At 35.6% G+C, this 27,680-nt stretch overlaps 1 protein-coding gene across 10 annotated transcripts in view; it reads right to left on the minus strand.

The window, feature by feature from the left end:
* Positions 1 to 18,313, minus strand: part of LOC138710132 (nucleolar protein 12-like) — a 717,371-nt gene extending 699,058 nt beyond the window's left edge. For 9 of the 10 annotated variants that reach the window (XM_069840765.1, XM_069840766.1, XM_069840768.1 and 6 more), the window contains exons 1-3: positions 18,201 to 18,313; positions 17,549 to 17,608; positions 1,343 to 1,455 (exon numbers count right to left, since the gene is read on the minus strand). In XM_069840765.1, the coding sequence (XP_069696866.1) occupies positions 1,343 to 1,455; positions 17,549 to 17,608; positions 18,201 to 18,299 (272 nt within the window). In that variant the 5' untranslated portion in view covers positions 18,300 to 18,313. Of the gene's footprint in view, positions 1 to 1,342; positions 1,456 to 17,548; positions 17,609 to 18,148 lie in introns of all 10 variants that reach the window. The other variant, XM_069840764.1, reaches the window with a different exon arrangement.
* Positions 18,314 to 27,680: the final 9,367 nt, after the last annotated feature.

Genomic DNA, 27,680 nt, shown 5'->3' on the forward strand with positions numbered 1-27,680 from the left:
TTGCACCAGTCAAGCGTCAATACTATCCGTCAATCATTTCCATCCCTATCATATACACTTTGTGCAGGAACTGCATGGGGATGACACATACGCGGGTGCAGTTCTGTGAGTGGTTTCTTGAACGACGAACGCACCAGCCAAACCTTGAAGCTGACATTTGTTGGAGCGATAACGCCTGTTTCCATTTGAACAGAACATTGAATCGACATAATGCTGTGTACTAGGCAACCGAGAATCCCCACATAGCTGTAGAGGCTCATAATCAGTTTGACCCAAGATTAAATGTGTGGTGTGGCATACACGGGGATGTCATCGGTCCCGTGTTTCTGAACAACAAGCTCACTGCTCCACTGTACAGATAGCATCTCGAGGCTACACTGCTGGCCTACTTGAATGAGCTCCCCCTAGAAAGAAGACGTGGGTTTTTCTTTCAGCAGGATGGAACACCACCGCATTTCAGATTGACAGTCCGCAAATTGCTGAATGAAGTTATCACTGGGCGTTGGATCGGTCGCAAGGATCCAGTGGAATGGCTGCCTAAGTTCGCCAGATTTAACGCCACTTGATTTTTTTCTCTGGGGACATCTCAAGTCTGTAGTTTACAGCAACAGACCCCGAAAAATGGATGAACTGCAGGAAAATATCAGGAGAGAATGTGCACAAATAACACCTGCAGTGTTACATAATGTGCAGAGCAGTTACCTCAACCGTGTATGGATGTGCAGTCAACAAAATGGCCACCAATTTGAACACTTACTTCATTAGTGTGCATGTGGAATAATTACACAGGTCGTGAAAGTTCGAGTGATAAAATGTTTCAGTTTGCCGCTGTGACTCTCAACTTACTCACCTGTCAACACAAAAAAACACAATTTATTAATTACGGCGCGCGACCCAAACCACATTTCTAATTTAAGTTTCGTATCCTCCAGAGATGTGGCATCTCAGTTTCGGATGCATTTTCCCTAACCAAACTGGTACTTTACTTGAAACGCGAACATGTTTGTTGCAATTTTCTCAAAAATGGCTATTACGATTTTCTTTAAATTTTGGACATGAACTACATGTACCAATATCTAAAAATTTATTTGAAACTATTTTTTGTACTTACACTAATAACGGAGATGTCCTATGTCGCGTGACTTTTGAATCACCCTGTATCTAACAAATTGTTTTTTACGAATGCTATATTATCATTACAAACCTTTCCAAGACGTTCACTGCTAGAACAGTCCCATTCTGACCCACTGGACTGCCTGAAATAATATATATTATATGAATGTTATAATACAGTAGTCATGAATAGTAATGTTCTTAAATTTGAATGAGATCTTAAACTTACTCCTTGTTGATTACTGTTGAAACAGTTAACGCACACTGATCCAGGTTTGTGGAAACAGAATTCACTTCAGATGTACTTGGAACTGGTGTAGGTGAAAATGGGATACTGATACCCTGAAATAAGCACACCAATACAGTATTAAATGGACTTAATATATAATGAGGCGTCTAGAATCAAATCCCGCCAAGTCCATCGAAGAAAAAAAATGAGATAAAGTTATTTTTCTGTGTATCTTCGCATGGGCAATCCGATGCTGGCATTATTTTTCTGCAATATCCGCTGGATTCCTCTCAAAATGCTGGACAAAAGTTAGGGTTAGTTTCAATATCCGCTAGATCCAACTGAATTTCGGCCATTGTTAGTTTCAAAAACCTCCAAGTCCCTTTCTGCCAATCAGGTTGTGGGACTGCTTTACCCAGCATTCCTCAGCTGTTCAATGTTGATTTATTATTTGTGTGGTTAAGCTCTTGTTAAACCTTATTAAGTTTAACTTCTACTCTAATAATATTCAGTGAAATGGTGGATAGAGTGAGTAGTGAGTTACAAAAATGTTCTTACCAATTAATAATTAATTACATAATTTTGTCGGTACTCCTTTTGTGCCCTCCTGCTATACCAGCTTGTAATAATGCTGTTGGCAGTAAATGGAAATCCAACAGTTTAATTTTGTTAGACATGAAGAAGTTCCATTCTGTTCCAGACATAATTTTAAGATCTCCTGCTATTTTAAGTTCAGTCCCTGTAAAAGATTTATTTTAAGACGATCTGCATTGAAAGAACAGATAACAGTGCAAGATGAGTTTAACTATAGAACTGACACCGTTGTTGCAAAGGTAGTAACAAGAAAAAACAATAGAATTGAACGTGAAGAATAAGAAGACGAAGAAGAAACTGTTAATCTGGAGGAAGAGGAATGTGACAATATTGTGTAAAATTTGTATGAACTTAAAAAGTGCAACATATCTTCAAATTTATACTGCTGTTATGTTTAAAGCATGTGCATAATCATACTTCAAGTCTGGGTTTCATTGCCTACATAATTTGTAAGGTTTAAGTTAAAATGTTTTCCTTTTTGACTCATTTTTATGCTCAGAACTAATTCTCTTACTTTCGAAAGCCTCCAAATACACTTTTCAGTTTCAAAATCAGTTAGGTGCTAATTTAACCTCACGAATTTGTTAGTTTCAATGAAGGGGCAATCCTGTAATTTGTTTGAACGTATCTAATGATAATAAAATACTTGATAAAAGTATTGTTTATATCCCAAGAATGTTTATTTATATGGAAACAGTTTTTTCCATTTTCCCACAAATTTTGTTTTATGGACTTGGAGGGTTTTGATTCTAGCTGCCTCAAATAACGCATACCAGTATAGATCTTACATCAGCATTGTAGCTTTGAGATATGGAACAAGGACATTAAAGTGATAAATCATCATCATGGTGAACTCAAAGATCCGATCCACTCACATTGGAATAAAATTAAAGTGTTCAATATATAAGTACATAATTATTATTACGTCATTCTATACCGACCCATGCAAAGAATAAGGTTACAAGAAATAACAACACTGATATCTCAGAAACACTAACATCAGCAATCTAGAATTTAAGAAGACTGCATGAGAATTAAATAACTGTAAGACTGATATTGCTGCTGTTACTGAAACTACAAACATCGATAGAATTACAATGATACTGTATATGGCTGTGTACCACAGGAACAAAGAGATTCTGCAAGAGTACCGGTATCAATTTGGATACACAAATGGTTAAATAACAGGATACAATCATATACATTTATAAATAATGTTAAGACTAAAAGCTGAAACAGGATATGTAATTATATTCTAACTATATGCACCTTTTACTTACTTACGGTATGGCTTTTAAGGAATCCTGAGGTTCATTGCCGCGCTCACAAAACTCGCCATCGGTCCCTATCCTGTGCAAGATTACTCCAGTTTCTATCTTCATATCCCACTTCCCTCAAATCCATTTTAATATTATCCTCCCATTTACGTCTCGGCCTCCCTAAAGGTACTTTTCCTTCCAGCCTCCCAACTAGCACTCTACTTGCATTTCTGGATTTGCCCATACTATACGCACCCACAGATGGACAAACTCAAAATACTACAGGAGAATTACAAGCAGTAATAAATTAAATAAACAAGAACGATTTATTTCTAATGGGGGATTTATAAATGGCCGTGTTGGAAACACACAAATACAAAATATTGTGGGTACAAAGGGGGGAATTACACTAATAACGAGAAAAAACTAAATGAATTTTCTGCACACAATGAGCTCAGAATCAACACTTCTCAGATACCTTCATTCATTCATAGTGTTCTGCCCAAGGGCAGGACTTTCACTGCAAATCCAGCTTTCTCCAGTCTTTCCTATTTTCTGCCTTCCTCTTTGTCTCCATGTATCTTAATGTCCTTTATTACTGATATCTTCTTCTGCTGAGAACTCTTTTCCTGTCCACTATTCCTTCCAGTTCATCCTTCAGTAGGCAGTTTCTTCTCAACCAGTGACCCAGTCAATTTCTTTTCCTCTTTCTGATCAGTTTCAGCATAATTCTTTCTTCATCCACTCTTTCCAACACAGCTTCATTTCTTATTCTCTCTGTCCATTTCACACGCTCCATCCTTCTCCATATCCACATTTCAAATGCTTCTATTCCCTTCTCTTCACTTGGTCGTAATGTCCATGTTTCTGCCCCATACAATGCTATTCTCCACACCAAACACTTCACTAGTCTCTTCCTTAGTTCTTTCTCCAGAGGTCCGCAGAAGATGTTCCTTTTTCTATTAAACGCTTCCTTTGCTATTGCTATCCTCCTTTTGACACACCCCAAGTATTTGAAGCTGTCCACTTGCTCTACGGTCTCATTTAGAATTCGCAAGTTTACCTTCTTTACTTTTCCTCCTATGACCATGGTCGTCTTGTTGGCATTTATCTTCATTCCATACTGCTCACAGCTGTCATTTAGCTGCAGTAGCATATCCCTTAGTATCCACTCCTCTTCTGCTAACAATGCCACATCATCAGCAAATCATATACACTTTATTCTTCTTCCTCCTACTATCACTCCTCCCATGCTCTAAAAACAATTCTTCACTAAATCCTCCAAGTAGATGTTGAAGAGGGTAGGTGATAAAGGGCATCCCTGTTATTCTCTTCTCCCTATTTCACTTCCTTCTGACACATCTTCTCTTATCCTGATTTTCACTCGTTTCATATAAAAGTTACTGAACAGCCTCCTCTCTTTCCAATCCACGCCAAATTTCTTTAGAGTACCCATCAATTTAAAAAATTTACTCTTTATTTAACGATGCTCGCAACTGCAAAGGTTATACCAGCATCACCGGTATGCCGGAATTTTGTCCCGCAAGAGATTTACTGACATGAGTCTGTCGCATTTAAACACACTTAAATGCCATCGACCTGGGCCGGGATCGAACCCGCAACCTCGAGCATAGAAGGCCAGCACTATACCAACTATGCTCCCGAGGCTGACCCCATCAGTTTATTCCAATCCACTCTGTCAAACACCTTTTCTAAATCCACAAATACTATATACACTTCTTTATTCTTCTCTAGGTATCTTTAGCCGATTTTTCATAGCAGTCCAATTGAATCTCTCGTACTTTTTCCCTTCCTGAAGCCAAACTGCTCTTTTTCCAACTGTTCTTCCATCTTAGAATATAAACATCGATTCAGTATTCGCAGAATAATTTTTTCCGAGTGCAATATCAGGCTGACAGTCTTGAACTCGTTACATTTCTTGGCATTTTTTTTTTTTTTTTCGGTATTGAAAGCAACACCGTCTCCATGAAATCTTCAGGCCAGTTGCCTTGCTCATAGATTTTGTTGCATAATGATAGAATTTCTCTCTTGTCTTCACCAAGCATTTCACTATTTCAACGAGGATTTCATCAACTTCTGTTGCTTTCCCATTCTTCATTTCCTTAAGCACTAGTTCAACTTCTTGCCTTAAAACAGAAAATACTTTTTCATCATCTGATATGGCTGCTTCGTCTTCTATAGCCAAGTCATACAGTATGGACAATTCCCTGTCTCATATAACTCTTCTACATATTTCGTCCATCTGTCCAGTATTCCTGGTGTTTCTGTTATTTCATTTCCGATTTCGTCTTCTATCAACCACATGGATTTGCTTTTCTTATTTGTGAAGTCCAAACATTTTACTTCGCGGTACATTAAATCATATCTTCCTTTTCCCTCTAGATCGTTATTTTTTTACATTTCTCTTTCATCCAGTTTTCCTTCGCCTTATCAGTTTCTCTTCTTAGTTCGTTTTTAAGTTTCCTGTAGTTTCTTCTACCTTCTTCTGTGTTAATGTTTTTCCATTTTCTCCTTTCCTCCATCTTCTCCAACATTTTCCCTGTGATTCAAGGTTTCTTAATTCTTCCACCTTCTGTGTATCCTATTGTTTCTTCTGCTGTGCCTGTATACAGCTTTTTATATGAGTCCAGTACTCATTACTATTCTCATGTGTGGATTCTAATGTAGCGACTTTCTCTTGAAAATTTGCTTCAAATTTTCTTCTTTCTTCTACATTCTTCAGTTTTTCCATGTTCAATTTCTTCATCTCTTATCTTCTTCGGACAAATATCTACTTCCTCTATCAGTAGAACATGATCTGAGATAATATCTGACACTTTTTTTTAAAGTCTGTTATTTAAATGACGCTGTATCAACTACGAGGTTATTTAGCGTTGATAAGATTGGTGATAGCGAGATGGTATTTGGAGAGATGAGGCCGAGGATTCGCCATAGATTACCTGGCATTCACCTTACAGTTGGGGAAAACCTCAGAAAAAACCCAACCAGGTAATCAGCCCAAGCGGAGATCAAACCTGCGCCCGAGCGCAACTTCAGACCGGCAGGCAAGCGCCTTAACCGACTGAGCCATGCCAGTGGCTAGCTGACATTTTATATACATAAATGTACAAGGGTAGCTCGAGGTCAAACTTCTGTTATAGATTATTATCTTAGCAAATAAAAAGACATGGCCAAATACAAAAGATACAAGAGTATTTAGAAGCTGTAATATACCTCCAGTTCACTTTATAGTAGTGAATAGTATAATTTATTTAAAAATTAAGACCAAATACTAAAAATGAAACAGAAACTTTCCGTTAATTCCTAGAAGACTTTTCTCACGGGAAGAGATAGTCAGTAGTAGTGCATGTGAATGGGGAAATAATTATGTCATATGGGACATCATAAATCGTGACAAAAGATGTGGAAAAAATGTTTCTTCTTTGCCTTTTCTTTTCCTTTCTCTTCTCGCCTTCCCTTCTTGCCCCTTTTCTCTCTCTCTCTCTCTTTTTTTCTTTATTCCTGTAAGTAACTCACATTTATTTAATATTATCTTAAGTCTATATCTAATTTCTGATGTTACAAATTATAATTATTATATTTTAAATTTGTAATTTTACCATGGCGAGTCTTCGTTCTCCATTCCAGTGCTCAACCAACTGAGCTATTAGAGCAAGTTGAAAATGTTTCTACTATTGGTATTGGTAGTCATAAAACGTATACAGTAGTAGATAACAGGTGGGAGTACCGTAGTAATACCTTAGTTTTAATTTTCAAAAATAGATAACATTACTAACTCTAACTAAAAATATGGAAAAATACTAATTGAAACCTACTTTCAGTTGTTTAGTGAGTGACTGATGGCAATGCAATCAGCTTGACCAAGTATGGAAGAAAGAGCTGTTAGTGAAGAAAGTGAAAGTACGTGTAGTGACATATCATGGTTAAAGTTAGGAGCATTAAAGTTCTATAAAATTTGCTCAACTTCACAGGTTAACCAATTGCAATAGAAAAAAATTCTAAGTAAAAGAAATCGAATCAAAATATTCCGTATATTTTGAAGGCTTAAGATGCAGGAAAACTATTTCGGCTGCTATTAATACATGGTTTAAAAACTCTAAAATTACAGTACAACAGAGTCTAGAATTAATATATTGTTGGTTACATAATTTTACATTAGAACTAACAGCATCTGAAATTGAGCTAAACATAAATACAGTTCAAGAATATTACAGCCTTTGCAGAGAGGTTTGCTATGTTATAGTGACTAACAATACTGAGCCAATAGGAGGACTGGGCCCAGTAGTCCAGATAGACGAATCGCATATTTGGACAATAAAATCCAATAGACGCTGTTTCTTATGTAGTGAAAGGGAACAAATATGGGTTTTCGGCAGTATTCAAAGAGAAAACAAAAACTGTTTGATACTATAGTTCAGAAAAGGGATAAAAACACACTTTTAAAATTAATAAAAAAATGTCATTTTACCTGGTACAAAAATTAAAACAGATGGATGGGAAACTTGCAGTGAATTGGAAAAGAAGGCTATATTCATGACATGGTAAATCATTCCATACAATTTGGAAGAAAGGATAATTCAAAAAAATACACAAAATCAATTGAAAAAAAAAAAGTTTTATTTAAAAAAAGCGTTTTTTTTTTTTGGTTTTGTTTTAAAATGTTTTATACTATTTTAAACAGTACCATGAAATAGTGCGTTTTTGTAATATGTTATTGTTGTTAACTAATGCTGGATTCTTGGCAATAAAGGCACTAACTCTCTTGCCCTCCAATATTTCTCACACACAGTGGGTTTAAAAGAAAGGGATGAACATACAATTCGGAATTTCTGATCCATTTCTTTCTGAAGAGTGCATAATAGACGAAGTGGTGAAGAAAAAATTCCAATTTTGTTCAAGAGTTTTGACAAACAGTCATACCCTGTGAGTAATCGAAAGGAAGCAACTGCACTTTTCCTTGGATACTCAGGAATTATATATTGTACAGCTCCCAACTTTTATTATTTGAAATTTTGTGGAAATGGTTGATATCTCGAGTTGATTAATCTTTTAACTGATGAAAATAATAAAGTTGACATGTCCTTTTTTTTTTTTTAATATTGAACATGTTTTATACATAGGGTTGCCAGATGGGTATTGTAAAAATTAGCGAAATTCTCGATTTTTTTAAGAAAAATTTGGGAAACGGCCTTTTAAATATATTGTGTTGCTTTAAACTAAATAAGGTGAGTCATAAAATTAATATCCTATTAACCTAAAAAAAAAAAATTATAAAACTTAATGCTGAGTTTCATAAAAAACAATATTTTCAAATTTACCTCAGTTTGACTGCTTACATTTCTCTGAAGATCTAGCGCCTATTAACAGTGAGAAATAATTTTTTATAACATTATAAAAAAGCTGGACTATCCAGTTTTGAATTAGCACAAACTTGTAATTCTGATTTCATTTTTTTATCCAGGTTCCTCATCACTAGAATTTTATTTTTCCTAAATATTTAGACAGCATAACTAAAACACTGATGACTTTAAATTTGCTATTTATTACTTGGACATGACAGAAAAACAAACATTTCCAATCAAACTGAATATCCGGATTTCTCCTTTTTTATGCTCTATCAAGTATCGATTAGTGAGCAAGTGATCATGGCTGAATGGCTACTTGTACCATAGGAAACTTGGGTAAGTTATTCGTGCACCCACCAACCAAAACATTACATGAAGTAGAAGTGGTGATTCGTGAAAAGACTAGAATATTTTATAATAAGCATCTTAAAATTATTTTCAGGGGATTTTTTACAAATATAATAAAACCTGCTTTAGACAGTAGGCCTATATGTAGATATCAACATTCAGATTGTTTCCTCTGTATATACTACAAAAATTTTTTATTAAAAATAATGTTTGTTTGGAAGAATTCAAAGTTTGGCTGCATAAAGTACGGAGCACTGCTGTAAATTCATAACTGTATATTTTATAAAGGCAAGCATGATTTTATATTGTGAATAATTAGGATAAAATAAAACAAGCAGAAAATGAGACTTGTATGAAATATCTAGGCCTATATAAAAAAAGATTAGTTTTAAACGTTATTTATTATTGATGGAGAAATAAATAATAAATATAACAGAGAATTCTGTTGCCTTAAAAATTAATAATATCATATAGTTTTGAACGTTGTGTTTAAAACATGTTTTAATCAATGGATATTGTTTTAAACAATTTGAACACTGTGTTCAAAACTTTTTGTTTTAAACATGCCACTCTGCACAAAATATAGTGTTTGTGGAAATCACTTAAGTGAGGATTAAAAAGGGAAGGACGTCTGGAGCAACATGACGAAATGTATATATTCCAATATGTATATACTTGGCAACACAATAGAACACCGAACAAAATATTCACTCATTTTCTCCATGACATCAGCACAGTTTATACAGAGTACGAAAGAAGAATAGAAACCAATAGCATATATTAGTAATTGATTGAATAGCGATCTTACTCGTGTTAATTATGTAAGCATGTGTGGCTTACAGCTGTTACGGTGTTGCTTGACACCATCCTCAGAGCCTACTAGATCTCGGCGCTATCTCAACTTCGCTGTCTGTTATGTGGGTGTGTTCGTGTGATGAAGAGTTGTGTCAAATAGTCTGTGTGTTCTGAAATTGTTCTCTGTGTTGAGAATTTGATCAGGGTGTGTTTTAGTGTGTCTGTATATTTCACATTGTTCTAGTGTGTTGAGTTTTTGGTTTTTGGGTTGTATGTGTAGGATTTCCATGTCTGTATTTATGTTATTGTATGTGTGGTTAGCATTAGTTATGTGTTCGGCATATGTAGATGTATTGTGTCCTCTGGTTATTGCTTTAATGTGTTCTTTGTATCGAGTTTGGAATGATCTGGCTGTCTGTCCAATGTAGAAACTGTCGCAACTATTGTATGTGAGTTTGTATACGCCTGTGTGGTTGTATTTATTTGTTTGTGTTGTTTGTGTGTTGAGATGTCTTTGTAGTGTGTTTTCTGTTCTGTATGCTATGTTCTATTTCTGTTTTCTGAATGAGGATGCGATCTTGTGTGTGTTTTTGTTTTCGTATGTTAGTGTGATGTATTTCTTGTGTTCTTGTGTTTGTGTTGTGTTTTATGTGTTTTTGTGTTTCTTGAGTTTTTGTTTTGTCTTCCTTATGATGTTGTCTATTATGTTTGGGTTGTAACCATTTTCTTGTGCTATGTATTTGATTGTGTATATATTAGTAACAGAAGAGTAGAAGTTGACGATGAATAAAACAATGTATCTTCATATTTATTTTTCTATAATTTATTTACAAAAAACACTTTATTAAATAATGTATATTAACGTTGTTGATGCGAATCTATGTCGTCACACACATATGACATCACAGAGGGCTCTCTTCCCGTGAGCACCGTCTTCTAGGAAATTATCAAATTTTCAAAGAACATGGTAAGAAGAAAGCATATGACTGGTCCATCAGAAAGACTTAATCAACAGTGGCAATTGAAATCCACAAGCAAACGAAGGATGGAGTACTATCAAAGAAATAACAATTATACAAGCACTCAGCTTTCGCAGTGTTAGGAGTTAGAAAAAGAAGTTTTCTAAAGAGGGCTAAGAATCTGGAATGGCGAAATTAAAACACTAATAAAAGAAGAAAAAGGAGATCTACCAACAATATAACATAGGTTATAGAACAGATTATAAAAGAAAATTCATCCTTGTAAAGAAAGAAGTGTACGAACTTAAGAGAGAAAGTTGGGACCATTATGTCAATGAGATCGAATATGATGTATATGAAAGCCAAGGTGAAACATTTAAAATAAAATTATGAAATATTTAAACAAGTAAGAGAGATAAAGTCCAATTAAATATAATTTCGGAAAATGGCTGGTTAATCTATTTGAAATCTTTATGGACTAGACTAGTAATGATGGAGAATAAGAAATAAATTTTAGTATTAACTTCAAGTTAATGTTGTTGTTGTTGCTTTCTAATGCCAGGCGTTTGACAATAAAGTCATTTGACCTCTTGCGCTCCAATATTTTTCAAAGATATTATCATGGTCAGCCACTGAACCACAGATTTTTAGGTGTTTCGAATCCATTTCTTGGTTTGAGTTGCACAATGGGCAGATAGGGGACTGATATATTTCAATTCTATGCAGGTGTTTGGCCAAACAATCATGGCCTGTTGCCAATCTAAATGCAGCTACAGACGATTTTCGTGGTAAACTTCAAGTTAATGTACGAGTCGAAATTACTAGTCAAAGAAACTAAAAATAAAAAGCACCAGGAAAAGATAATGGAAATGATCAAGCAAGCATCAGACTTATTAATGCAAAGGCTCTTAAATATCCTTAATATTTGATGGGTTAATGGTTGCATACCAGAAGAATGAAATGAAGCATTAATATATCCACTATATAAGAAAGGAGATAAGGCCCAGTATTCGAATTACAAAGGATTTAAGTCCCTTAAATTCATGCTATAAATTATATGCCAAAATGACTAATAAAAGCCTGACATCTTTTTCGAAAAAATAGAAGAGTCCCAACATGAATTTACAAGCAGAAAATCCTGCACATACTGCATTTTTACTTTGGCACAAATAACATAAAAAGAGAGAATTCTGACTACCGGTACCCATTACTATATACTTATCAATTATGAGAAAGTGTTCGAAAAAGTAAAACAAAAACTATTGTGTGAAGTGCTGAAGGATATTGGGGTCTCAATATACAGGGCTCCTACAAAGACCTTTCCGGTTTCGAACACATGTGATTTACGTTCTATGAATCTGAGATGCATGAAAATATTACCAATGGAAAGAGAAACTCAAAACGTTTAGTTCCTTACCTTAAAGATGTTCAATGTGTCATCCCTTGGTAACATGGCACACATCAAGCGTATAGTCAAGTTCCACATAGGTATGCGGATTTTCTGACCCCCAGATTCTGAGGTTATGTCTGTTCACCTTACCAGAAAGATGGAAAGTGACTTCATCAAAAAAAAAAAAAAAAACCACGGAACAAATAAATTCATCATTATTTTCAATTAAAGTCTGCATACTTATGCAGAAATTTGTTTGTCGCACTTTGTCCTCTAGTTTTAGGGCTTGCAGCAACTGTAGTCGGTAGAGATGAAATCGCAAGTGCTTGCGAAGAATCTTGCCTTAAAATCAGTGTATTATTTACTGATTGTAGGCCTACTGGATGAATCTGCACCAAATTTTGTTCGTAATGCCACTGCACATTAATAACTGAATGGTTCACATGAAAATCAAGCACATAAAAAGTTTTTCTGTCCTCTATAGCAGCCATTTCGCCCCAACAATGGACAAATTTGTTTATATGCGCTATTATGAGGTAATGTTACCAACTAGGAAAACAATGTTACCACAACTAAACTTTTTTAATTTTTCTTTCCATTGGTGCTATTTTCATGCACCTCAGATTCATAGAATGTAAATTACATGTGTTCGAAACAGGAAAGGGCTTTTGTAGGAGCCCTGTATTTAATTTCAGCAATTCAATCATTGTACATAAATAATAAGGTAAGAATTCGTACTCAGAAAAATGGAATAGCTTCAGCCGACATGAACCAAGAGTAAACAAAGGATGCCTGCTTCTTTTTTTTAATTGATTATTTTTAAACTGCTATGGTTATATAGCATCTGAGTGAGATGAAGGTGATAATGCCGGCAAATTAGTTCAGGGCCCAATGCATTTGCTCCCATTCAGTTGAAGGAAAACCCGGAAGAAAACCTCAAGTAGGTAACTTGTCTCAAGCAGAATTTGAACCCAGGCTCACTCATTTCACAGTCTTCCTGCTTACACTCACACATTTTAACATATATCGATGATGATGTTAAAAACTGGCTGATGACATTATGCTGACAATCAGTTTATTATAGGGAGATCTGAATACAAAGTCTAAGAAGCAGTCCATAAACTAAGCCAGACCGCAGCTAAATATGGAATGTCAATTTCAACAAAACAAACCAAAGTAATGACATTCCATGGATTATAACCCAGGAAAGCTCCAAATAGATATTATAGAACAGGTAAATATTTGGGTTACCATTTTTGGGTATAGAAAATCATAGGTTATATTATGATGTTGGAAGCAAATTAAATAGATTAAGATATTTCTGTGGAACAATACAATGGACAATGAAACATAAAGTAAGAATAGGAACGTTATTAAAATTATATGAAGTCACTATTATTATATGGGTGCAAAAGCTAGACTGTAACATCAGATCAACTAAGATAGCTGAATCATCAGAAATGAGATTTTTCTGATATGTAAAAGGATGCACATTATGCCTATTAGATACCAGAAGAAATTACAACATAAAACAAGAATTAGATATAAAATCTATTACTTACAAATGGCTTTTAAGGAACCCGCAGGTTCATTGCCGCCCTCACATAAGCCCGCCATCAGTCCCTATCCTATGAAAGATTAATCCAGTCTCTATCATCATATCCCACCTCCTTCAAATCCATTTTAATACTATCCTCCCATCTACATCTCAGCCTCCCCAAAGGTCTTTTTTCCTCCAGTCTCCGAACTAACACTCTATATGCATTTCTCGGTTCGCCCATACGTGCTACATGCCCTGCCTATCTCAAAGTCTTGATTTAATGTTCCTAATTATGTCAGGTGAAGAATACAATGCGTGCAGTTTTGCATTGTATAACTTTCTCCATTCTCCTGTAACTTCATCCCTCTTAGCCACAAATATTTTCCTAAGCACCATATTCTCAAACACCCTTAATCTCTGTTCCTCTCTCAAAGTGAGAGTCCAAGTTTCACAATCATACAGAACAACCGGTAATATAACTGTTTTTATAAAATCTATAGTGGGCCTAAATATACTTTTATTGAAAAATATAGAATTACATATTCAGCGAATGCCAGACATTAGGAATAACAAAGGTCTCCTTCCAGTATAGCCCTAAAGATGAAAGAAGTGTGGGTCGACTTCTAAACAGATGGTGTGAACAATTCTGAAACAGAACAGTCTGAGTGCCTAATCCTTGACAACGATGATTATGATAATGATGGTTATGATGATGATGATGATGATGATGATGATGATGATGATGATGATAGACATTAAGTAGATTAACTTTATTTGAAGCATAATCAGTTCATTTTGTAGAAAATATGAAGATTGAGAAATTTGGTTAATTCTGTTCAAAGCTTTAAAATAATTAGGCAATGTGGGTTTTCTATAGCACGTGACACTGAAGGTTTTTTAACGAAAAAATGGAAAAATGGTCTAATTTTCAGAAGAAAGTTAGTTTGGAATATTGAGAATTCATATAGGACGTCAGCTGATTTGAAAACATAATAGAAAATTGGTAAAAATTGGAAAGAATTTATCGCTATAGTTACCCTGCTGAACGTGATTATTTAACATATGAAATAAAAAGAACACTTCAAAGTTAATGCAAAACTCATATTTCACATCACTTAGTATATGCATGACATACAAAAGCCTAAACTAACCTAACCTAACCAGTCAAAGATTCCCATACCATAGAACTTAGAAAAATGCTAGCTGGAAGTTTCAGTGTTTCATGCTATAGAAAAGCAGGCAATGCATTGAAAACTGTAACACATGAATAGTGAATTGCTGAGGCTAACAGATGTTAAATGGAAATCTGATTTGTGTCTTGTATTAAAATTATGAATGTTTTGATGAAGTGTATTCATTTTTAACATAAAACATCATCAGGGAAAGACTGTACTCAAATATAGGTTCAAAATCCCTAAATTTTGGAAAATCTTCTTACAGGATATCTTTTTATGCACACCTGTCATCAGTGAGGGAAGTGAGAAAAAACCAGAGGCGGTATGCTACCCCAAGATTTTCCTCTGGCATACCTCAATTTAAAAAAGGCATACTCCCTCCCTTACAACAGACATAAATGATATATACAATAAATTTTTCGTCCAGTCAGTAACGCGAATCTTTGAAACTTACGTAACACATTAAATTTCTTAATAAAATAATTTCAAGTTACTTCGGTTATTTACTAGATCATTTTACAATATCCTTTGAGACTTATCACTTAAAATAATGTTAAAGTGTCAAAGTGCCTTACTTAATTTATTATTAATAAAAAGTGCAACAAAAAAAAATGACACAGTCACTAAATTGGCAACAATGACCACCACAAGGTACAGAACTCAGCCTTCTACACTTGAAATACTACCGTTATAAGCATTCCAGGAGTTGAGCTTATCAAATAAGCGTGTCTAAATACACCGTGGCGTCGCGGTCTAAGGCATCCTGTCTAGGACTCGTTACGGAATGTGCGCTGGTTCGAGTCCTCATGGGGGAAGAAATTTTCTCATGAAATTTCGATAGGTAACAAAATCCGGTTGCGAATGCCAGCTATAACAGCTGGGGAGATCATTGTGTTAACCACACGATACCTCCATTCTGGATAGATGATCGTCCACCTCTGCTTCGGAATGTGGGTGTGAGGCCAGCAGCCAGCTGGTCAGTCTAGGCCCTTCGCGGGCTGTAGTGCCACGGATAAAAAAAAATACACACTGAATAGAGTTCTAGAAGGCTGTGGTTTAGATTTACGAAGCAAACAGATAGTACTCTTCGCTGTGAAGAAATGTAGCCTATTTAAACAAATTTTTACGATCACATTTTTTCAGTGACAGTATATCATTTTTCACTAACGGTATGTTTTCTGGCCATAGAAACCAGTGACAGTATTCCATACCATCGCAGTTCCCTCACTGTCTGTCATTATTCTTAGGGCTTTTCTTTCTAACAATGAAAGGTATGTTTAAATCACTACAACCACAAATTCCGAGAAAAGCCTCCCCATGGATTTTAGAAGTTCTAAGCAAGTGTAACTATTCTATATTCAATTCCCATAATTTATATGCATAGATTGTTGCGCACGGTCTATGGTTTTACATGTTTTAAGTTTTATGTAGTTTTGGACAGTAGCATAATGTTATGTTTGTTGGTAGTGATGTTTACTGCTTGGTGGCAATCAGAGTAGTTTAGGTTACGTTAGCTTAGTTTTGCTTGAGTTAGTTAAGGTTAGGTTAGTTTAGGTTGTAATTGGTTATGTTAGGTTACAGTCGAAATAATGTGTTTCCGAAATTTTTTGTATTATGGACAGACAGAATAAGAAACGAAGCTATGTTGGAAGAGTGGGTGAAGAAAGAAAGATGCTGAAACCGATCAGGAAGAGGAAAAGGAATTGGCTTGGTCACTGGTTGAGAAGAAACTGCCTTCTGAAGGATACACTGGAAGGAATGGTGAACAGGGGAAGAGTTTGGAGCAGAAGAAAATATCATATGATAGACGACATTAAGATATGCGAGACAAAAAGCAAAAAGAGACTGCTTGTCGGAAAAGTAAAAATTTCAGTACATTTTTAGAACTCTATGCTGAATTTGAAAATAACATAAACTCTCAATCTTAAATTTTCGACAAGAAGTCCCTTTTTTGCTTTCCGGCTCACATAATAATAATAATAATAATAATAATAATATATATATATATATATATTATATGGATCATATGTAGATACTAAGAGGAAGGCAGAAAATAGGAAAGACTGGAGAATGCTGAGTTTGCAGTGAAAGACCTGCCCTTGGGCAGAACACTATGAATAAATGAATGAATCTTTCGAAAGTTGGGCATAAAATCGTAGTTTGTGGGAAAAAAAAAAAAAAGTTCGAAAACCACGGAGTAGTTGCCCTACAGAATCACCCAAATTACATACCGTCATTTTGTATTTTTTAATCATCTACTGCTGGTCTATAAACACACGGGGCGACTTCAGAACACCGCGTAAGTACATTTATGTCTTTGTTGCATTATTGAATTATTTATTTTCGGTGCAAGGGACATCTATTTTTTTATGTATTTATTTCTTTACCCTTGTACCATACATAAAAAAGCATGTTCTTTAAATTATTTTTAACTGACACAGTCATTATACAGATACGGAATTAAAATTTGGAGCAAGTCTTCATGGGAGGCCACTTGTAGATAGGGAACAATTTCGCAAGACTGTCCACAGGCAGCATATATACAGTGTCTCTTGTTTACTGCACATGCGCAGTGTGATGTAAGCGAAACTTAGACAATGAGGAGCTCCAGATTGTATTTCCGTATAAATTATTAAATACAGTCATTTTACTTGCATCAGGAGTTACCTACTGTAACATGAGCCCAGAAGTATAGTGAACACACGAGATAAAATTTGATATAACTAACCTACAATTTGAATTTTACAAATTTCTTATACTTATATGGAGAGAAAGCTAACCTCAACTGATGTTATTTCTTCTGATGAAGGAGAGAGCAGGGTTACCGGTATCTCAGAAACCTGAAAGTACAAATAAATAATTATTACATGTAAATGCCTCAGTGTTCATAATAACAGTACACGAGATATTACGTTACGATTGATAATTGCATGGGTTGACATCAGATGTTTGATGTAACTTCACCTTGATCCGAAGTGTATGGTACGAGTATATCGTAGCTTGTGCTTTCACGATAATTGTGAATTATATCTTCCGTGAAACTCGCGCTGAAGTAGTTCCGTGATTTCGGAAATGAAAATCCTTGAATCTATAGGGGATTTTTTTTTTTTTTTTTTTTGGAGATACAGTTTATCGTACATGCAAGGCATAATAGAAGACTAAACTAATCAAACCTAACCTGTCACAGATTCATATATGCAAGATGTATAAGCGGAATACGAAGGGAACTACCTCAGCGCTAGTTCAGCCCTATCTTCTTTGTGTAGCCCTACTACTGACATAACTCCTATTTCTACACGATATATATTATTTACTCCATACCCAATGTAGCCTTAAGTAACATAATTATAACATAGCCACTTTTAGACATAAACATTTACCATGAAGTAATAGCTCCACATTTAAACACGCAATAAGAACCAAAATCACAACCTCATATGACACCTGTGCATCCGAGTCGAATTCTGCGTCACCTTTGGTTAATTCACCGCCGTCTGGATTGTAATATACTGCCTGCTCTATGACGTCCATTTTGCGTATACAGTCTGCTGAAAAATCTCCGCTAGATAGCAGGTCATACAACACCATACGTAACATTAGTTATAATGGAAATTTAAACGCACTCTGCTTAATAAACACAATTATTCTCAAGTTTTCCTTTAATTAAACTAGATAATATGTGTAAATGTATACCAGAGATAAAAGCTTACCTGGCAAAAATGATGTTCATCCCTTGAAGTCACAACTTCAGAATTTTCCTGGACTGAGGCTTTGAATAGCACACCGGTCGAAATGCACGCTGTGTTTCTTTCCTTCCAATATTTGCTAGTAGTGGTCGTACAAACTTTGTTATTATAATGTGGCTAACCATCTGTTGACGATTTGGCATACTGCAATTCAATAATGCGCATTCTGAAAGAGGAGAATGCGCAAATGTGCGAATTGTTTTTGTTAATTGAGAAGACGTAGTACAATATGGTACTGCGGCTTCAACGAACTCCTGCAAATGTTTTATTAAGGCAACAAAAGTCGATTTTGGATATCTAAGCCCTCCTCTATCTTGGTGATGGATAATTTCATTTAATGGCGTCGACGTTTTAGGCATAGATATATTCCTAATACAACAATCACAACTTACTTTCTCCTCAATTACGCGTATTAAATATCCGCAAATCAAAGCTTGGGAGACAGTTTCTAAATTAATGTCTACTCTGTCATTTGGTACTGTAAGTTTGTCCAAAAGAATCAAAACATGATCAGGAAGAACAAGGTCATTTTCGGTACTGGTATCAGTGATACTATTGCCACCAGTTGGAAAGGTTTCTCCACAATATGCATTATCTCCAGTGACATTGGCTGCTTTGGAAGGTATCATAAGACCAGACTTCAATATTCTTTTGATAGCATATGCCGCTGTACGTGCATCTGTTACATCTGTTACATCGTTACTACCACCTCCCATTCTAACGGTGCTAAAAAGAGCCTCTACTGGATCTCCAGAAAATCTTCTTGTGAGGGCGTAGAAATATCCATTTTTCAAAAGATGTATAATGCAATGAACTGTAGAGTTCACAGTGAACAGAAGTGCCTCTGTCGTCTCTTTGGTTAGCCCTTTCAATTTAGCCCGTTTCGATTCAGCCTGAATCCTTGTTATATAGCCAACGAAGTATTCCTGTAGCCACTGCAGTCTTTCATCAGCTACAGAATAAAACTGCATGGAATTCGGGTTGCATTGCCTCATATGCTGTGTTCTGTCACTTACGTCATGCACACTGAAAAATTTATATACACACTTCATGAAATGTACAGATGGGCCACCTTCTGAGAAGTCTACATTGGTATTGATACGGGCATTGTTATTCTTCATGAATTCAACTGTGGCAGTGACTGCAGGAGAGAAAACTTGTGCAGCCGTTAATACATTCATTTTTTCGAAGTTTGTAGGTTCAATGTTTTTTTAGTTAAGTATCGAACGGGCTTCACTGTCAACTTCGCTTGCAGACGATATATTTCCTTCAAATATTTGGAACTTATTAGTCCATCACCGTCAGCCATATCCCTGTCTAGGAATTGAGACCTAATGTTCTTAATCAAATGACAGTAATCAAAACTTAGAAACAGCAGACGTTGAGGATCACAAGGGTGTGGAACACTAAATTTCAGATCTCCATTTCCAAACTGTCGAAACATTGAGACATTTGTTTTATGGTTGTCTGTCACAATTCTCAGTATATAGAATCCACAGTCTTCTACTGCTTTGATTACTTGATTAAACAATTGATACAACTCTTCACCCTGTAAACCTTTAACAAGATAATAAGCTGCTGGTATTGTGAATCTTTTTGAGAGGTCATTCACCACAAAACAAAGTAATTTTTTTGCCAACGTTGGATATTTTCCTACGCATTCATCATATATACCCTCTGCATTAACTATTCCGAAGAACTTGTCACTTGTTCTATCGTAAAGAAGCCGTTCCTTTATTGCCATTTCGTCGGAGATAATTGAACCAATCTTTTCCATGGGTTCCAGGTTTTCACATTCTATTTGGAGTCTGCTCTTTACCAATGGAGAAATCCCAACATCACAATCAACATTCCCTATGTATCTGTCCAATGTGCTTCGGGAAGGGGCTGATATTAATTTGGACACTCGCGCATGATCATAACCCTTGGGTGACACTAGTCTCCATGCTAGACAGTAACGGATACTTAATTCTGACCATTCAGGCCTTTTCTTGCCAAAATTATTTATTTGGTCAAGTAAATATACAGCTTTTTTATTTTTTTCTTCAGCTAATTCTTTTATAACCGTTAGTTGATATAATTCCGGATGATGCATTTTTTTTCAATTCAATTTTCATAGCTGCCATGTTTTTCTCTAGTCTATAAATTTTAGATCGGAGTCTATTAATTTCCCTTCTTGAGCATGCAGAACTGTTATCATCTTTGAGATTAACTTGAACTCCTATCACACACTTGTATTCAATTTCATCACAAGTTTCTGTGTGGAATTTATTTGACCCATCTGAAAAAAAAGAACTTTCTTCTAGCAACAATACTAAGATAAAAAATTCAAGCAAATATTAAAAATTTGTTCTTAATTAAGTACTTTCCAGAATTCCCGCAAAGTTCTACCTCACTTTCCTTTTTCACTGAAGTGGTTCTTTCCTTACGAGGTGTAATCTTCCGAGATTGCAGATAACTGGGGTAAGCTGGGAAAATGCTTGGTATAACACCAGGCTTTAAAATGTTTTTCTTGCAGTTCTCTCTATAGTCTTCTGAACGAAAATGGAGACTACACACACGTGAGTAATCGGTTGGAACCCACCTGCTACCTTTACAGGCACTTTGTCTGGATATAGACGCCAGCCACTTTTCTCTAAGTTGTTTTGCTGAGGGAATTTCATGATATTTTATTCCTTTTGAATGTGAACTTCCTTGTCTAGATTTACAAAGGGGAACACAACAATTCACCATTTTAAACATGAACACAGCACCTAATTCATGTCGAAAATTAATATCACGTTTCGCAATAATTTATGACTTTGCACAAACTTTATATACGCAAATTAGAGCACAGACAATCAATATTTTCATAATTACTGACTTAAACGAGTATTTAGCTTAGTTAGATGTAATAATTAATCATACAATCACTAACAATCGCCTCAACACTTTAACACCTGCAGATTAGAAATGATGCGGTATGGTGCAGTCACAGTCGCGCTCTAGCGGCAAATTCTAGAAACATTGCTATACAGCGTTTCCCATGTTAAATTTTACCATAGAGCAGGCAGTATATTACAATCCAGACGGCGGTGGGTTAATTCTTGCGGTAAAGATGCAAGTAAGTTTATGTCAAACTCCAAGTGAGGAGGATATTTTCCACCAGTTGGATTTCGGTGTTCAAACTAAAAATATATGAATAAATAAATAGATAAGTAAATACTAGCCAATTCTACAGAACTAGACCAAAGAAGTCACAATTGCACACTACGATTAGTGGGCCTTAGCCAATAGACTACTAAGCACGTGGTTCTACTTTCTAGCACCCATTACTTTGCGCAGAATAAATTAGAACAATCCACCTGTTGTACGTAGCAATGAATGGATCTATCGCTGCCATATTATCCACTCATACGTCACGAGGGAACGGACCACAATTTAAATGTAAAATACAATGAATCATGTAAAAATAAAACCTTCTTCCACAATAAGTTTATCTGTAATGTTTTCTTGCTGGTGTAGTCCAGGACCTCTCGAGCAAAATGAAGGACTAAAATGACATAACTAATCAGCATTTGCCAGCATAACTCTAGGGGTTATTAATAGACCTAGTGGTTGATTTCAGGTACAGGCCTACTGGTTTTGAAAGCGCCATCGTTTAAAAAGTGCCGCCTTTGGTCTATTTCTTCTATAGAATTAGGCTACGAAATATTGCATTAGAACAAATTCGTTCATTGAAATCTTTCATAATAGTTAAACCTAATCTAGAAATGTGTAACACTTGTACTTACTTTTAGCAAATTGCATTTAGCACTTGATTTTAATCTCTTCCACTGCTCTTTCAGACGAGGAACGCTGCGATCTCCATTACCAAAAATGACACAGAATTCGTTATAAACGTCTTTCCACGGTTGTTCTTTCATTGCATTTGCGTTTGTAGTCAAGCATTTATTTTCAATTACGGATATTTTTGGTTTAATTAAGGAAAATAATATCTTTTTTTCTTCTGCAGTCCAATTACCACCACGTTTTCTTTTACCAGCATCCGCTTCCATTTCTTGTTTTTATTGACACAGTACACAGATTGTTTCTTATTAAACCTATAACTACACTATAACAAAATGAAGCAAAAACAGCGATAAATCTACGCATGCGCAATAGGCTTCATAGGATATTTCAAAGATGATCCATTGTCTAAATTAGTCTTGGATTATTCAGCGACTTTCAATTCAAAGATTAACATTATTTTGAACCAAAGCCTACAGAAGATCTGTCAACTATTGCATATAAATTGCTGAAATCAATGAAGCAAGAAGAAAGAAACGGCTCAACTGCAGCATTTGTCCTCCTATGCTTTAACATCTGAACAAGAGGAGTCTTGCAGCTGAAGGAGTGCCAACATACTTCTTGCGTTTTTTGCCTCCACTAGTGACAGACTACAGTACTAATCGCGATTACCACTTATCGCGATCAGGCCCGATCACGATTACCGAAAATTTGGTGACACACCGTGTGCACCATTCTCGATCATCTAGCCCGTTTATCAGCAATCACGGAAACATGGTTAATTCTTGACATTGATCAAGTTACAGATGCAGTGCACCGACATTTTCCCTCCATCAACTCAGTTCCGTCAGCTGACGATACGCTCGCTTGAGAAGAATCATCCGAGCGCTAGGTTACTGCGTATAAAACAGCGAACGAACGCACTCTGTCAATTATCGCTTCGTTTTTGTTTGTCGGACTGTTTCAAACATCCTTGCAGTTTTCAAATAACAAGTTTCAATAATCATGGAAGAAAAAAAGAAAAGAGCGCCGAACTTCTCACAGTTCGAAGTGGGAATTCTTTTAGAACTCGTCAGCAATTCTGCATCCATATTAGAGAATAAAAATACTGATTGAAGTTCTCTAAGAGAAAAGCAGGCTACCTGGTTGGATTTAACCTCACAATTCAACATGAGTTATACGTGTTTACATAATTCCACATAATTTGTAACGTAATTTATACAGTGGTCATTTCATATTATTGATAAAAATTGGGAAATTTTCAGTATACGGATACCGCACTGACAATTATCTTGAAATAGGCTACTAAAAAGAGCAGATTTGTATGTGTTTGTCGAATGCTCATCATCTTGCTTACGAAAAGACACATTTCAGTGCCAATAATTTATTTGGGAAAATTTCAGTATACGGATACCTCGCTAACAATTATTTTAAAATAATAAAAAAGCAATTCGTCTGTGTATGTCGAATACGCATCATCATGCATACGAAAAGGAAGTTTTTAATGCCAATTTATTTTGTGTGCACAAGGTTGGAATTTTGGAGTAAGAGGGAAAGGAAAGTATCCTTGTTCTGAATTTTATCCATTTATTTTGTGTTCACACGGTTGGAATTTTGGAGTAAGAGGGAAAGGAAGGTATCCGTGTAATTTCTCTTAATTCAAGCGTAAATAGCCTAATTGTCCAAAACGTCAAGTAGGTCCTAATAGTTTCAAACGGCAAATCTATAGCTAGTAAGTAATAATCTCGCATTCTACAAAACTGTCATTTAGTTTTACTATATTATTACCGGCATAGAATAACTACTTTATGATTATGTTAACAAAATTGGACAGTTAGACCTAAATAATATTGTGTCAAGTAAAGTCCCGATCTTCCAAAGCAGAAACATATATAAAACATTAGTCTATTTTGAGAAAAAAAAAAATTATTATTCATCTACAAACTTACTCTTTCTACAATAACACCAATTCTGTTATTTCCGCAGTTATTTGCGTGTTCAAGATACATAATTTCATCTTCAATTCCATCAAGTACGTCAAATCGTGCCGCCATTTTGGTTTTCTCGACTTGACCATGTTCAACTCAAGATAATCGGTCCCACACCCGTGATCAAATTTGATCATCAACTCGCTTGTTTAACTTTGATCGATATTGATACTCCGTAAATTGGCGTTGAAGATGGTCAAGTGCCGACTTAACCATGGTCAAATTTTAATCGAGAATGGTGCACACGGACACGCTTGGTCCCGTCTGGGGCCCGTTTCACAATCCTTACAAATTACAAATTAACAATTCACAAATAACAAGTAAAAGATTACAAATGCTTGTAAATTGTGTTTCACAATGCTATTTTATTAGTTTGTAAAGTCTGACGAACTTTACAAAACCAGCTAAAGAAATTTACAAATACGCATTATTGGTTATACAATATCGCCAACGACAGTTTACAAATATCGCTAAGGAGCAGAGCTAAAGTCGCTGTATTTTTATTACTATCGATATATATGTTTATATTTTGTACTAAAATAGATTATTCTAAGCTTGCGGATTCATATTTTACCAACAGAAAATATAATGTATTGTTAAAAAAAATTAAAAGTATTTAGATTTTTATATATTGGCGACAATGGAGTTTCATGTGATGTGATTGGTCGAGTATACCAATACGTCTATTACTTAAATGAACAAAGTTAGCACAAAATTCAGTCAAATAAGTAAATAACAGATTTGGTCCACGTACAAATATACAATTGATAAAATAATTACGATGTCTAACCACAAAATCAGGTTAATTTTTTGTGTTGATCCATCAGTATTTATTAATGTTGCGTCCATAACCTCACAAACATTAGTGATCCCATCAGCAGCACAAAAATTCTGTGCTATAGTAAATAACATTTTGGTGATCAAAAACCTGCCCCGAATTTAACTCTTTTAACAATATCAACTACCCTGTGGGCACTTTTACATACTGATATCTTAGAAATTCCGTGCTTATCTGCTAACCCACTGAACTGACAGCTAGTATGCATCCAATGCAAAACAATACAGTTCTCGCTTTGAGGTTAGGGGCTAGGGCATCACTTTTCTCTTTTCGATGTTGGATATTATGTCCCATATCTTGTAGGAGAGATTCCAGCGAAACGGGACTCGTAACGACGTCAGAATACCGTGTAAGTAGTGTCACTATTGCATTATTGAATTATTTATTTTTGGTGCAGGGAACTTCTTTATTAAGTGCGAGTATTTATTAAATACAGTCTTCGTATATAAATACTTACGTGGTATTCTGAAGTATATCGCGGGACTCATTCGAAACCTTTTCATTAAATTTATACAATGATACAAACGTGTTGGCATTAATTCTTGCCCGGAGAATTTTACGTATACGTCTTCGTTTGATTAGGCCTAAATTCAATATCTTCGTCTGAGTCACTAGAACTCCTTAATAACATCAAAACTGCTTTAGTTTAATTCTTAGTATTATCCAGTTACTCAAAAATTAATTTAATAAGTATTTTTTTATTGTATTTATTCATAATTTGTTGCAATATCAAACTTTACACATCTCAGAGGTATTGTAGAAAATGTGCTAATTTTACAAGTAAAATTTACACGTTTGTAAAATTACTCTTCATTGTGAAACAGAATACTTGTAAAGTGAGCAAAATTTAATTTGTAAAGATTTGATTTCCTTTGTAAAGTTCAACATTACAAACAAAGAAGTTTACAATTTACAAGCAGAGTTTACAATTTACAAAGATTGTAAATTTGTGAAACAGGCCCCTGGTCAACAACTGAATTACCATAGAGGAAACAATTTTCTCTATGTACATACTTATATGTGTGTTTCCCTCCACGAGCGTCTAGAACCTGACAGACATTTCGCTCCGTGCTCCCTGGATTGAGCATTAACATTGCACCACAACCTACTATATACAGTCACGAAGCTTCAGTTTGAGGGTGCTAGAAACAATAGACTGTGACGGTACTATTTTGCATTGCCTGTAATGAGGCGATATTAGCTATCCTTGTGGTGAGCAACTATCTAATGTTTGTATATTTACTACTATTGAGCTTCGCGACTGTATATAGTAGACTGTGATTGCACTTCTTCGTTCCGTTCGTTCCTTCTCCATGCGCCCTTGATAGAGCATTATTACAAGAGTCTAGGTCCCTATTTACACTTGCTATTTGTCGCGCAACATCAAGCGCTTTTTGCAGTAGCGGCCGGTGATCGAAATCCTCGGTGAGGCCAGATGCATCTAGTTTAAGTGCCTCCGATAGGAAATGTTTGTTTATGATATTAATTATTATTATTAATATCATTATTACTGTATTATTATTATTATTATTATTACTATTATTATTATTATTCATGAAAAATAATTTCACTCACCAAATAAGCTGTTATGCTGTGAGTTTCAATGATTGTTTCAGTGTGATGAAGCAACCCATATTATGTGTTGAAATAGCCCTTTCTTTCTTTTCTTTTTATTTTTTTTCCTTTGACAGCAACAAACAAGGCCAACAGAGAAGTTTATTTTGCACCACATTACCGCTTAACAATGTATGTTGCTCATACCAGGATGCAATAGAAACTCGCGTTTAAGATTATCTGTCAGAAAAATTGTCAGAGTTGTCGTAGGTATCTCGATAGGTCTCTCTTTATTTAAAACTTCCTTTCTTTCAGTATTATTTCTTCTCGAAAAAGGACGCTCTAACAATGAATTAACTGCACCAGCATTATTTCTCTCATTTGTTTCTGTTTATATTTTCCCGAAATACATAACAACATTGGCCCAGATTCACTACTGTACTAGGAAGTACAATACAACACCCTCGCTTAAGTCATAAACTAAGACATAAGGGGAGAGAGTAGAGTGGGTCTCTACCTGCCAAAGTGCTGGAATTTTGTTATTTATGGCCTATTTAGGAAGACAAGTTACCATTGCTATTCCCACCTCACTCTACCCTTGAGGCCGGCCCATGGATGGGAGAAGTGAAACCTGACCAGGCCACGAGGCCTGACGAATTGTGCCTCAGCTACAACGTTTTAAGCGTAAACTCAAAGCCCGCGAAAAGACTGGAAATGCTTAAGCCAGACCCGGCACGAGCGATCCTGGCCTCAGGAACAAATTTTACTCCAAAACAGGTCTACAGTATATACATCACAAGCCAGACCCAGCACGAGCAATCCTGGCCTCAGGAACAAATTTTACTGCAAAACAGGTCTATATACATCACAAGCCAGACCCGGCACGAGCGATCCTGGCCTCAGGAACAAATTTTACTACAAAACAGGTCTATTTACATCACAAGCCAGACCCGGCACGAGCGATCCTGGCCTCAGGAACAAATTTTACTACAAAACAGATCTATATACATCACAAGCC

This window comes from Periplaneta americana, chromosome 12 (genome assembly GCF_040183065.1).
Source record: "Periplaneta americana isolate PAMFEO1 chromosome 12, P.americana_PAMFEO1_priV1, whole genome shotgun sequence".
NCBI classification, from domain to species: Eukaryota; Metazoa; Arthropoda; class Insecta; order Blattodea; family Blattidae; genus Periplaneta; species Periplaneta americana.